Source organism: Lissotriton helveticus, chromosome 2_1, assembly GCF_964261635.1.
Source record: "Lissotriton helveticus chromosome 2_1, aLisHel1.1, whole genome shotgun sequence".
Lineage (NCBI taxonomy): Eukaryota > Metazoa > Chordata > Amphibia > Caudata > Salamandridae > Lissotriton > Lissotriton helveticus.
Window position 1 is genome coordinate 785,334,328 of NC_136059.1, and position 14,879 is coordinate 785,349,206.

General features: G+C 42.5%; 1 protein-coding gene across 4 annotated transcripts in view; it reads right to left on the minus strand.

Moving 5' to 3' along the window:
• Nucleotides 1-14,879, minus strand: part of EPB41L4A (erythrocyte membrane protein band 4.1 like 4A) — a 782,364-nt gene that overhangs the window by 512,378 nt on the left and 255,107 nt on the right. For all 4 annotated transcript variants that reach the window (XM_078675499.1, XM_078675502.1, XM_078675501.1 and 1 more), the window contains exon 3: nt 7,454-7,505. In XM_078675499.1, the coding sequence (XP_078531625.1) occupies nt 7,454-7,505 (52 nt within the window). The remainder of the gene's footprint in view (nt 1-7,453; nt 7,506-14,879) is intronic.

Genomic DNA, 14,879 nt, shown 5'->3' on the forward strand with positions numbered 1-14,879 from the left:
AGATATCTTGACTGGGGGTGAATGTTTGATTTGCTCTGCATTCCGTCCATCATTTGTGTGTCTTCTGTTTTGGTTTCTACATCACCAACGCCAATCATGGACAATTCTACTGCTTGTCCCCAGTTTACGAAGTCAGGTCGAGATGTGTGATTAAAGCCCAACAAAGACTCATTGAAAAGCAATGATTGTGTATACAAATGTTAAAAATTGGCGAATACCCGGGTGGGGAAGATGCTACAAAAGTGATGTAAGTTCACTACAATAGTGATGTAGGTTCAACGGATGTTAAATAGTTTCCAGAGATAGAGATGGACTGGTATTTCAGTGATTAAAGTGACCTTGAACTAAGTGTGTTAAATTAAAATGTCCAAAAAAATAACTTTAGTAGTCCACAATAGAGATAGTATTAAGGAACAATTAATGCCTTCTTGAGGAGCCGAAAACATTAGACAAAACTAAAGGCACTTACCCAAGACCGATCTGGTGGCCAAGCTTTTGTAGCGCCTAATTGTTCTATCACATCTTTACTGAAGAGCTCAGATTTTCTTCACCTTCAGCTCCCCGACATCCCACCTGAGATCAAGAATCTCTGACTGCCTCACATCAAAGAGGAATGTATGACCTCTGCTCTCTAAACCTCTACTGCTGAGATCCACCTACCTGAAATATTAGATTTTACATTATACCTATCACTACTACTATCATTTCCTCTGCTCGACACACACCTCTTATCACTCTACCAAGAATACTGGTGAGCAATATGACATCATCATGAGTTTAGTGTGCTTCGTCACTTCCACCGTCAGGGGGTTTCAACCACTGACATTCCCAAAAATGTGCCTACATTTAACTTTTCACACCACCAAATAGCTGACTAATCGTTTGATGTAGAGCAAGCTTGATTGCTCATAGAGCTTCCTATTATGCGGATCAAGTGCTACCTTCTTTGAATGCATGGATGAATAAATAAATGAATAGATGAATGAACAACTTGGTATAGTGCAAAGGTGCTGGAAAACCATCAGTGAGCTCAACAAGGCATGTTGCCATTCAACAGCAATCGAACCACAGGCTTCCTGTTAACAGATGGGAGAGGACAAGAAAACAGAAAAGCCACGGTTTAATTGCTTTCTGACAGAGCGAGCAGTTATGCTATGGGTGCTGAATGGAAGAAAGTCCTCCGGCTAGGGTGGGCGCAAGGTGGCAAAAAAAGAGTTGCCATCAAGTCCAGCACAGCAAAAACAAGGACCCATCAGCAGGTTTGAATCTAACGAGTGAAGGTTAGGCGTGGAAATGTATTGTATAAGGTGACAGGGTATAAAAACAGAGCTGGTACCATGAAATATTATCTATGCAGGTAAACGCTTCTACCAACAAAAGGGAATGGTAAAAACTAAAAAGAAAACATTAAGGGGCCCATTAGGTCACCGCCAGCCTGGCGGGGGCAATCCGCCCGCCATCCGCTCCGCAATGACCCCCCGCCATATTTTGCGACCGGGGTGGAAAATGGTTTATATGGTGGCGGTGTCTATTAGACACCGCCATCCATATTAGCATGGGCTTTAAACAATGCCTTTCTGTGGCGGCAATGCCGCCATGGAAAGGCATGCAGAGACTCCCTGCAGGGGCCCGTTGCGGGCCCCCAGGGACTCTGGGGGGTGGGGGGTACCTATGGTACTCCCAGCAGTTCCATGCACAGCACGGCAGGCACCGCGCAGTGCCTGCCATGCTGTGCATGGAAGTGCACAGCATGCCTTCCTGCCATTGTGGCGGGCGGTGCTGAGTGCATCGCCCGCCACAATGGTAGAAATGCAGGATGCGCCCGCCACTGTGGCGGGCGCATCCTAATGCTGCCCACGGAACCCCCGCCCTTATGGCGGGTAGTCCCTTTCACGGACAGGATGGTGGGTGGGAAAAGTCCGCCCGCCATCCTAATGGGCCCCTAAATGTCCAAACAGCAACCCATTTAGAGGGTTCCACTACCTACTAGAGCACAAACAATTTGTTTCAAATAGTTTCCTGGACTTTTAAAAATCTACTCTCATCCATTTAAATGGAACATTAAAAAAAAAATTTATGTCTACCAAATGTTACTATTTTCACATTAAGGACCTGTTTAGCAACAGAGAGAAAGGGTAGGCTGAAAAAAACAGATGTGGCTAGGGGATGATGGACTCCGATAGGAGTATCTCAATAACTATTTCAGCCCCTTTAAAATATAGCCTGCAATAAATGACTACAAACTGAAACTTCCACTCACATTTTTAAACCAGTTGTATTCATAACTGCATTAACACACCAATGCACATTTACTTCAGCAAGCTTCATAGCAAGGGGTTACATTCAACAGCGCCCGTTCCAGCACAATGAGCTCACTTTAGTCTTGAATTTAGACTGTTAGCACTGTTCATTAGAAACCACTGTGAAATAGCTATGATGGAACATTGGAGAGTCAACGGACAGACTTCTGCAGTTGTTGTAAGTACGTTTGTCTCAGCATGCCAGACTTTTTTTTCCCTGGCATCGATAAGGAAGATAACTGAGAAATTATAAAAAATGTGTCCTTATTTTAAATTTCTAGATCATTAACTATCATCCATGTGAAATGTTAAACTCCCTCTTTTTGTTAATTTACTGGGGTCTCTTTCATAGAAAAGTATTTCGGTTCTAGAGTCAGGAGTGCCAATCTTTGTCATGATTATAGAATGTTAGTGCTCTAGTTGTTCTTTAGTACTCTGTGCTAACGTTGCTGTAGAACACTAATGAATCAACTGACAGACTGTTGCTGGTGCTGGCAGCATGTCAGAATGTTTTACTGAAATGGATGAGCAACATATTTGAGAACTCATAGACAATGTGTCCTCGTTTTAGCTTTCTAGAGCACTAACCACAATTTCTATAAGAAAATGAGTCCTCTCATTTTGTTCATTTCTGAAGGAAATGCTTTAGGTTTTACAGCTTTGAATCCATCAAGATAGCTTCAGCTGTGCCGCAAGTTTGTCATACAAACCCAGAATGTTAGCACTCTGGTGTTGAAGCAGCAGAACACTGGGGAATCAGCTGATAGACTGTTGCTGTTGTTGGAAGTACATGTTTTACTCGGCATGTCAGACAAATGTCTCACATGGATGAGGATGAATTTATGGAAAATGTGCCCTTATTTTAGCTTCTGGAGCACCTTTAACAATTACCAATAAAATATCATCAGAGAAAACCATTTTCTGTCAAACACGGTTGTTAAATCTAATCAGACGATTCCCCTTTTTCACAGGATAAAAGATGGAGCCATATAAAAAAAAACCACACAAAAAACGGTATGCTTGTTGTAACCTCCCACCTAAATAGTCCCTTGAAAAACACACCATCTAACAAACTTTTTTTGATTTTCACCCCAAATTGTAATGGTATGGTTTACAATAGGAATACTATTTAATAGAGTGAAGGGTACTCCCAGGTAGTTATTGATTAGGGTGAAGCAGGGCCCTCAGTGTAGCCTCGTCCCAGTGACACCACTCCAGTCATTAACTTCCTGGGAGTACCCTTCCCACTTGTATAATATTGCTTAAACAAATTATCAGTTCAAACAAATGAATGTTTTGGGGGCGGGGGGTAAACTGCTTATACCCTTTGAAATAAAATCATCAACATGCTTGACTCGCCACTCACGTTGGTGATCTGTACAAAGGACACTGTGTGAACAGTTTATGAGGTTCTTCTGGTCATGAGCTACACCACAAGCAGTGAGCACTGGTATTTTACAACATCCGCTCCTATGACAATCAATATTTCTAACATTAGTGCCTAGGGAAGAGTCTATTGTGCAACACAGCACACAAGGTTGCATCTATGGATCTCCTAATGACAATCTCTTTGCACTAATTGAAAACCAATACACAAAGAAAAGAATCTAGAAAATTGCACTAGCATAGGAAATCGATCCTGAGTTCAAATATTTACAAACTGGGTTGTTTCCCCATGAAACTCAGTTGCAATGTCAGTTATGAAAGGATCAAAATAGCACGCAGATGGGTGCCCATTTTACTATAGCACACCATCACACTTAGCACTAATTAGCCCTCCTGTTGACCAGTCTCAGCAGAAATCCACCACACTTCACATGCCACTTTGCAAAGACACTAATCCATGCATTAGTCTTCAGCAAACTTGACTACTGTAACACCGTCTATTGTGGTTTCCTCACACCTCCCATCCAACCACAATGTAAAACGTGTCCTCCAAACCCTCCCACAAAACTCCAGGAAGGCTAGTTCACAACATACAGGAAGTCCATATATATGTTCCTTATTAGTATACAAATGTGTTCAGGCTCAAAGGCCTCAACCCCAGCCCTCCTCTTCTGCGGCCGTTGCTACCTTCAGCAATGAGGCCTGTCGCATCAGTTGGAAATGTAACACTGTTTTTTACACTACCAAATGTCCCCCTTGCACCAACTAACAATGTATATCATTTTCACAGTTTTCATTCTTTTAGCTTAAAAGCCCTCCTTCTCCATGTAAATCTGCCCCCACTCCGAGTAAAACCTAAATGGCTATCAAAAGAACCTTACCCAAACTGATGGCGACAAGCACATCTGTCCTCATGACTGACATCCCCCTACACACTATGCATCATGATCAATGCTTGGGCTAATGGGTGCTGTCCATCTTTTCCCCACCTCATGATTTTACCAACACGCGCATAATGAATTGTATGTAGTGCAACTGGTGTAGCTGCTATACAGTCTGTCTGTTCAAGGAGTTTAAAATCAAAACAACACAAATACAAATACAATATTGTGGAAAGCTTTAGACTCCGTTTGAATCCAGACCTCTCTCTTCACCACAGTTACAAAATACATTTCACACAGTGGCCTTTAATCACTACCTAAATGTAAATAGACCAAAAATGAAACCAACATATAGGAAGGTAGACCAGAACAAGCCATGCACCTCACAACCAGGTTATCCCCTAGATTTCAGATCTGTACGCATGGAAAGGGGATAATGCTATAAACATGGTCTCCTGGACTGCCATGGCAGGAGGTTCTAGTAATACACATTGCCTTCATTTCTATAGGGTAAACACGTTGGTGCAGCACCGTAGTCTACTTAGATCACAAACATGTAGGAGCATTCAGATCTATTGAAAGATGAATCCTTACACGTCATCTTAGCATCTTCTCGGATCGCTCCTCTTCCTTTTCTCTTTTTATACAATATATAAAACAATATATAAAACGATTGCTGTGTCTAACCCACCAGAGAGAGGCCTGTATATACACATTAATGAATCTGGTTGGGCGCTGTGCTCATCCCTTAGTAAAATAACAGCCATTCTCTCAATTTGTTGGGGGAAAAAACATGTATTTTTCTCTTATTTTTTGTTTCTGAATTTTTATGATCTGTAAGGGGACTTTGTGCTTCCTCAGGTCCTTATCCTTTCTAATTCAATTCTAGAGATGACAAAATCATATCTACTAAAGAGGTTTGAGAGTAAACTGAAGGTTCAAGGAAAATTCAAAGTGGGATTTAAGAAAACCAAGACATTGTGTTTTGCTTTGCTGTGCAGGGAAGAGGTCTTTAGTTTCGGCTAGAGATTGCGCTCATTGTACAGTAAAGGCTCAAGTAGACAAGACAAGTTTACATTTAAAAATATCAGGCGAGTTAACCATCATCCTTTGGGTGCCTTTAACTTAAGCATCCTTGCCTTGCTCACTTTTCTATCTGCATACTGTCAAAAGAAAATTACTGAAATAGTGGGCCGATGTCTGTGTTCTCTATGGCTCATAACATTAGAAAGTATCATCTTCCAAGGGCTCAATTATGTCTTTCCCTCTTTAAACATGTGTACGGTTGTCTGCTTTTTTGCAACTTTTTGTGCTTCACCGAACGTGCAACGCACTAACAGACTTTAGAAACTTGAATTTGTATTACGAAGGTTTCCTAGTCCAGAAGCACATATTGTTTCACTGCAACCATCAGTTTTCATATGCCCTTGCTTGTTATTTATCATGTGAAAGCTCGAATTTATTTATTTATTTTATTTATTTATAAAGCGCACTGTCACCTTGCAGGCATCCTGGCGCTGACTGACTCACAGGCAGACAAGTATAAGACAGGGCAAAACCACACAATAGGTCACTTAGGAAACAACCAGGTTTTAATCTTTCTCCTAAATGGGAGAAGTTCCGTGGTTTGCCTTATCTCAGATGGGAGCAAATCCATAATTTAGCAGTGGCCACCTCGAAGGATCTGCCCCCTGCTCTGACCTTCTTAAATCTAGGTACTTTCACCAGCCTGGCTGCTGAAGACCGAAGCGGCCTGGCTGGTGTGTACCAGGTAAATTTCGATTGTAGGGAAGCAGGACCAATTCCGTGAAGAGCCCTGAACACCAGACAAAGGGCTTTGAATTGTATCCTCTGTCGCAAAGGTAGCCAGTGCAACTTCGCAAGGGCAGCCGCCCCATGTGCTCTTCATGGAAGCCCCAGGGCCAGCCTAGCAGCCGCTGATTGCATCCTTTGCATCCTTTGTCTGTCATAGCCCACTTAAGGGGCTATGACAGTCAACATGCAGCCTTTCTTATCCAGACTGTCAGAGCCTGCTTTATTGCAAGACTTTGAAAAATGTGCAATCTTAAGTATTTCTATGTTAAAACCAAATCATGTTTGGGGGGTTGTGGGGAGAAAGTACATCAATGAAAGGAATGTCTCTTAGGAACAGCGAGATCACTATTTCGGAAAATATTACACATTTGGAAAAATTCCAAACGCTCACTATTTAACCAGTCAAAATCTCTCTATTTGACCAGTCAAAATCTCACTATTTAACCAGTCAAAATCTCACTATTTTCCAGTCAAAATCTCAATATTTAACCAGTTAAAATGTCATTATTTACCGGTCAAAATTTCACTTTTTAACCAGTCAAAATCTCACTATTTAACCAGTCAAAATCTCACTATTTAACTTGTCTTTCCCAAGCATCAGGACAAATGCTAGAAAAAATTAGACGCTTAGCCCTTAACACAGGTGTGTCCAGCATAGGTCCAGGAGGGCCAGGATAATGTGTGGTTTCCAGAATATCCTGTGGCTTGACTACATTAGTTCATTTAGCTTTACTGTTGGTAATTCAACCCAGGTGGTTAACCGACATTTCCAGATCTGGCCCTCCTGGTCCGTGCCACGATGGACACCTGATGCCTAATGAAACATTAATGAGCACACACTTCCAATGGTTGCCTCTCCCTGACCATGTTTACGTCTTAAAGAACTCGGGGAAGCCCTGCAGTGGTGATGAGGAGCATTGCTGCGAATGTAACTGCAGTTCGGTGCCTTCCTGACCAAACCTTAGTGATCCTATTGGCCCCAGGCGGTACTAACATCTGTCGAACCTCTTTCTCTATGGCATGCATTTCTTGTGCGTCCTGTACAAGAGTCAGTTAAATAATATCACGTACTTTGTATGAGGTCTTTGTGCTCGGAGATCGTCCTTGCCGGATCCAACCAGTACTGCAAAAAAGAAAACACAGGAAATGACACAGTGGCACAAAGCACGGCTGGCGGAAAATAGCTTCACAATTGCATCGAAACAGGTAAATCAAGTAAGCAAACAGACTTAAACAGCAAAAAATGTAAATGTGCTATTCATTTTTGTGGTGCTCAGTCAAGTGCTTCAAGCTAAACAGAGCCTTTGCCTCCCCGTACCTCACATGTCCCTCGGCGTGCAAAAAGAAAGGTGTGTGATGTGTTTTGCAAAACCTAGGAAACTTCACAAACTTAATGAACATTGTTAAATTTAAAAAATACAGCAGGAAAGTACTTCAACATAGTATGCTGTGTGATAACACAAAGTCACTGTAGTAAGTTTCCCTGCTTTTCTCTTCACCCTCAGATGAAGTATGAGAAGTTTTTACAACGTTGTCTATGTGTGAACATAGACAACTTTAATTGCTAATTACTAATCTTGGGTTGTTACTCGCTGCAAATTGCGCTTCAATGACTTGTCAGGGGTCGTAAGCGCTATATAAATGCATTTACAATTTACAATTACTGAAGCCAAGTTAGAAAATCATCTTATTCATCTACTTACGAATACTGACAGTTACTGGGCCTGTTACAATTAAGAGTACAGCGGGAGCACCGGTGCTCAGAGATATTCCACCCAGCGATGTCACCTGCTTCAAGCAGACGAGGCTACGAGTGGAAAACCAGGGCTAAACATGCCGAGGTTGCGAATTCAAGAGCTAGGTCAAACAAGCATTGGCATAGCCAATAGGTCTCGCCTTTGGGACCTGAGCACGAGGGAAAAAGTGATGAGAAAACTGTCACAGCTGCTTGTTTCAGGAGACCGCAGTGCACAAGGGAATAACTAATGCCGCTGTCTTAAAATGCATCCATGTAACAAATAATGTGTGACAATAGATAGTCTTGGAAAAGCGTGAATAATAGTTTAGCGATTTGAGCAAAAGACATACATTTTAAGTTCTATGTTATGACTACACAGCACTCTAATGAGACCGCTCGAGAGGCTCCTTGTCTACTGTGTAGATTTTTACAACCTGCAGGCCAAAGAGGAGGAGAGAGGAGGAGCGAATATGAGAGAGAAAGAATGGAAGAAGGAATGGCAGATGGAGCTCAAGTGGGAGAGTGAGTGAGAGAGAAGAGAGAGCTAGAGGAGAGAATGAAGGGGAGAGAGAGAGAGAGAGAGAGAAGGGGAGAGAGAGTGAATGAAGGAAGGAGAAAGCGAAAGAGAGAATGAAGGGGGAAGAGAGAATGAAGGAGAGAGAGAATTAGAGAGGGGGAGAGGGTGAGAGAGAGAGAGAAAGAGAATGGGGGAGAGAGAGAGGGAAGAAGTGATGCGAAAAAAGTAACAGCCAATGTTGCCTTGTTCTGTGTGAGATTAAAAAAAGCAAGAGACAGTGCGAGCAAAGTAGAGTTAATAAGGCGTTGAAAAGAAAGAAAAAGAAATGTAAGACAAATAGTGAGAAAAGGTAATATAAGACAAATAGCGAGAAAAGGTAAAAGCAAAACACAGAGTGAATAATAAAAAAAAGAAAGCCATTAGAGCACGAGGGAAGAAGTGATGAAAAAACTGTCACAGTAAAAGCTAAGAATACCTAACAAGAGCGGCCGGGAAACTGAAAGTACGGCCGGCCACCAGCCAGCCATGAATAATTAGGGGAGGAGAAGCCGCACAGCACACGCTGGGAGAAGCCCTTTGATGTGCTGTGCGGCCGCAATGCGCGCTCTGTGCTGGGGGAGGGCCATTAGCCTGCAAGATCAAAGGAAGGGTGGGAGGGACATTGGGGAACAGATGGCCATGAAAGTTTATGGGCCAAAAGCGCGTGCCTGTGGCCACGTGAACTCGATGAAAACCGCACGAAAAAAGCGGTGGTTTCACGAGGATTTTGAGCACTTGAATTCTCGCCATTTCCCATTCCTTCGGAATGGAAAAGACGAGACCTAAAAAGGGGAGACTGGCGCGACTCCCCATCCAGACAAATGGCATACTATATAGACAGGGCCAATGGAATTATAGGGCATTGGAGTGTCGTGTATTTCTATAGGTTCTGAATCGATCCCCCTATTCCTGACCCTATTCTGGTTACACTTACTAGCTAGTTAACTAACAGTCAGCCCATGAGGCAAGAAATCCCCCATGATGCAGATACCGTTATCTGACGCAGTCACACTACGGCACAGGAACGTGTTATCTGATTAGGTCATAACGCTTGAGATCTAATTAGACAAGCGACATTCCTCCAGCCCCTGATAAGGCATACGACGTTCTCATAACAAATCGAACCTATGACAACCTGGATAATCCGTGCGGCCATTGTTTTGATTTCACAGAGAACTTTAGTAAAGAATGTGCTAACGAGCAAGTCGTAGGACATCTTTATTGACGTACCTATGTCCATCCTTACGTCAATCCCGGCACCTTTAAGGTATAAATATTGCCGACCTTGCCCTATGCAAAACACACGCGTGGTGACAAGACGGAGCAGCCATACTTGCCGAAGCAGAGAGCCGAAGCAGACCCCGCAGGCAGCAGCCCCGCCTTCCTGACGCGCTGAGAGACGCGCTGCTATCTCAAGCCGAGAGACCCAGCACCGGCGCTTCTGGGCAGCCCTCGCAGGCAGCCTGGAATATCGAGAGCAGAGAAAGAGATACCATTCCTCATTCATCCTAAAATTCCAGGTACAGAACTGAATAACCCCTCCTAGAGAATTCTTTAGTTATTCACTTGGCAAAAACAAACTTAACTTAAACTGTAACTTTCTATTCCCGCCCACGCATTAGACTTAGGTCAGGTACACGGGGTAGGCGTATTTAGAAACACCAGTTGAGTACGTTTAGTCAAATGTATATGTGTATGTAAATATATTTTAATCATTTTAAACATCATATGGCTCAGAAACCATATCAATGTTTTTACAGTATTATTTTATACTATTGCTTCTAATGTATGCACTTTACTTAACTATAAGTATCGCAATAATATCGATCCATTTCTCTTGTACGAGAAAAGAGACTGATCAATAAATAACATCTTTTATTGAACACGCCCGTCTCTTCCTTTTCTCTACATTCTGATGAGACTAAGAATGCACGTACTGACTGAGTAAAATAATTGCCTTGTGCTCACACGACTCTTGAGATTGACTCTTGATTAGGGGAGAGCAAAGTTGTCATGTTCTATGGTTGTCAGAAACTAAATCCCTTCTTGTCTAATCAGGGAAGTTAATCCTTCCTTGAACATTCGAGAAAGTTTCTAGCGAACTCTGAGCTTAGCTGGCAAACCCAAAAATTAAGTCTAGTATCGACAGTAGTAGACCTAGTTAACGTCTGGCCTAGGCCTTTACTGCTGTAGGTACTATTCCAATGCGCAGAGCCTATTGGGAAAATAGGAGCTACACTACATGGCGCCCAACGCGTTTGGAAAGGGCGATAAAACTAACGTAAGACATTTAGAGTAACTCAGTCGTGCTTTCTCACTCAGACCCCTTTTTCCAAATACTCCAAAGACGTCTGGAGTGGGTGAAAGGTTATTATATCCTCCAAAACCTCGCAGGAGGGAACTCCTATGTATGGTTTTTGGTCTAGTCAACGTTGAAGGATAAAACAGTTCCAGAATATTGTGCAACCAATCTCTGTTTCCATAAAAAACCTGATCTGCAAATAAAAATAATACCATCCTGTCAGTAAAATGGGAGACAGTGATGGAGAAAGAGAGGCAATTAGATTAGCTACTGAAATAGCAGATGCTGATGCTACCATGCAAGCAGCAGACGCGGATATAATACTCATTCCGGTCACCAAAAGAAGATCTATAACCTTAAAACTTATAGAAAATGGACTGACACCTAGAGGTGGCACAGTCATATTCGTAATCGAGGCACACGAATATCGGCAGACAGAGGTATACTATACATGGATACATTTTCCAGCAGCAAATGCTGTAACAAAGTACTTCCACTATTACAAAGTAGAGGAACCTCCTAATGAGTACACTCCTTTCGAGGAGGTGGAAGTACCACTCAAATTCCAAGAGCATTTGCTCTTATTTGATGGCGCCCTAAAACATAATAATCACATTACAAGGCTCGGTCCTTTAGGAAGACCAGGAGCAACGTGGCCGGTCTTAGCCGGATACACACCACATCCAGACATCGAAAGAATGCCTGCAGCAGAGCTGTTAATACAGCTAAAACAACTACTAAAAATTCACAGACAATTAGTTCAGTATGTAATGCGGACTTCAACAATTCAGCCAGCGATTAAACTTCCACAGCTGACCCCTCACCAGGGGAACACAAATAAAATTACACCACAGAACATCCAATCCTGCCTAGGTAAAGTTCCAGCTAAACGGGAACAGATACCATTCTGGTTGGCACAGAAAATTACCCAAATAGAGGCGGTGTTTCCTGACACCACCCCGCTGGAAAAACACAGGATTCTGACTATATGTCTCCCAATGGGAATCGCACCACACATTGAGGACTGTGACACTTGGGGTACAGTCTTTGCTTCCATCCATTTCGGTAATACCAGATGTGCTTAAACAAATTCAAGATGAATACGGTCCAGAACCTGCTTTAACTCTTGGTATGAAATTACTGAAAGACTTCAAGCAGGTCTCGGCTATATTACTAGCCAACATAAAAGGTGAAGCAGCAAACGTGGCGATCCGCCAGAGGTTAAAAGAGACAGATATAGCAGACCAACCAGCTGAAATTGCCAGAATCATAGAAAAATCCTATGAAGAACTAGGCAGAGATAGTCTAGGTGGAATACCAGTAAAACCGCAACTGACTACAAGTCCAGAAAAAATGTTTTTTAATAATAATAATAATTCACCAAAAAAGAACTGGGATGGGAACAAACAATCCAATCCCAAAGAAAAGAAATTCCAGTCCAGAGGAAGGTCTCCTAGGCGAAGAGAGAAATCTCCAAACCCGAGACAAAGGTCACCTCAGAGTGACCCCTCTGGGAATAGATATAACCTTAGAAATAGGGATAATATTAAAAAACCTGATAGATATCAAGACATTGATACACGTCCCTCTCAATCTTTTCAGAATTCCTCGCAGAAATCGGAAAGAAGAGGACGATCAGAAGAGCACGCCAAGTCCAAAGACAAGGAACCTGCTCAACTGAAAAAGAAATCACAATTTCCAAAAAAGAAGGTAGCCAGTATCAAGGTAGTTAACAATGCCGAGAATACTGAGGACACAACTGAAAAACGGAGAATGGGCTCAGACAATGCTAGACAGCGCAGCAGAGGTGAGCATAGCTCGCAAAGTCCTTATGGATCATCTGGAGACAGTGGACACGAATGAATACCTTCAAGTGGAAACTGCAGATACCAGAGTTAGCAAGCCCCACAAAATATACGAGATAACATTACGTATAGAGGGAGATAAGACTAGGAAAATAAGGGGACTATTTTGGGATAACCTATCCAAAGGCTATGACATACTTCTAGCTGAAAAAGACTGGCCACCAGAGTTTGTCAGGGAGTGCCCTCATGGCGAAGAAGTAATTATGCCTGCCTTCTCGAATCAAATACCGATTCATAAAAAATACACACTTGCTAGAAAGTGGGCAGTGGCCTTAGCACCTGCTTTATATAAAAATCATGTAGGATGGGATGAGGATTCTCCTCCTCACAAAATCCAGTTAAAATCACAACCAACTGCACAAAGGCAGTACCCAATTAAGCAAGAAGCTAAAAAACAAGTAAATGAAATACTAGATCAGCTAGAATACCAGGGGGTGATTGAAACTTGCACCTCACAAATGAACAATCCTTTGTTTCCGGTCTCCAAACCAGACAATTCGTACCGTCTAGTTTTGGATTACCGACACCTTAACACATGTTGCAAAACTGTGAACAGCTGATTCTGCTGTTCTGACATAGTCAGAACAGCAGAATCAGCCTTTGAGGCATTAACAACACCGTGTAATTTACCAACAACAACATTGGATCCAGAATGGTTACAATGGGTAAATTCAATCACAACGGACAAAGTATATTACTTCTTTGATCCAGAACTAGAAGAATTAAAAAATCTAAAATATGAAAAAACGTATCCTCTGCCAATCGACATTCTGCCTCTACGACACTACGCCTGTGTAATCTATACAGACGGACATGCTCAACCCTCCGTTTGGGGAGAACATGCATACAATCCCACATGTGAGATTACAAAAGAAGTGTGGCACGGAGGTAAACTAAGACCTCTATTAACAAAATCACACTCAGTAGAAACTAATTCAGAACTACAAACTGAAATATTAGCTTTGAAAATGGCGCTAGATAATGCGGATCGCGAATTCCCGACACTTATAGTGTCAGATTCATATTTCTGCGTCAAAGCATATAACAAGGATTTGCAGACCTGGATTCAGAACGATTACAAAGATGACACGGATGCACCAATAAAGCAGAGACTGCTCTGGGAACAGGTAGCTCTTTTGAAAAAAGAACTACCAAAGACTCACGTGACACACTCACTGAGTCACCAGCGTGATGGCGTTCACGTTGTAGGGAATTCATTGGCTGAAACAGCCGCAGCGGCAGCCAGTAAACCGGCTCCCGTAGATCGGAAAAAGCGTACATTAAAATACATTGACGGCGAAACATTGCTGGCAGTAAAAACGTCATCAAAAGGCGACTGCTCGGCGTTACCGATCAACTATCCACTCAATTACACATACATCATAGATGCAAACTCCATTCCTTTTGCTCGAATCCCTGGAGTGGGGGATAGAGTGATTCCAAACATGGACAGGAGAAACTTGTTAATCGCAGACGCACACATGGGCGAGGGTCTCAGACACCTTAAATTAAAAGATTCTCTGGAAGAATTACAATCACGGTACTGGTGGCCAGGCATGAGCCTGCACTACACCATGTTTGTAAAAAACTGCCCAAACTGTAACAGAGATCGCAGTGGGGAGAGAAGCAGTTTAATACCTCGTCGTATCAAGGCAGATAATATTACCAGTAAAAAGAATGGCTTGCGATTAACATATACAGGCTAGTTCCCACTTATAATGTAGATCCACAGCACTCGGCTGACGTCCGGACTGTTATACAAGATTTGCGAGTCTAAATGGCATATACGCTAAGAGCATGCTACGTTCGACCAATTTTTTCTTTTTCTCAGGCAATCCAGCCTGGGGGAGGGAAAGAATGGCCAAATGAGCACAGCCCAGCGGGAATCTTCTCACTTCCTTCCTGAGGGTATGGGATGGTGTAAAGAAAAAACCAAGACAGAAAGCAATCTATAATAGAAAGGATATTAGGTTCGGGAGCTGGGTGGGTCAAACATCTAATAAGTGTCCAACGTAGTCTAAATAACTTGCCAAGAA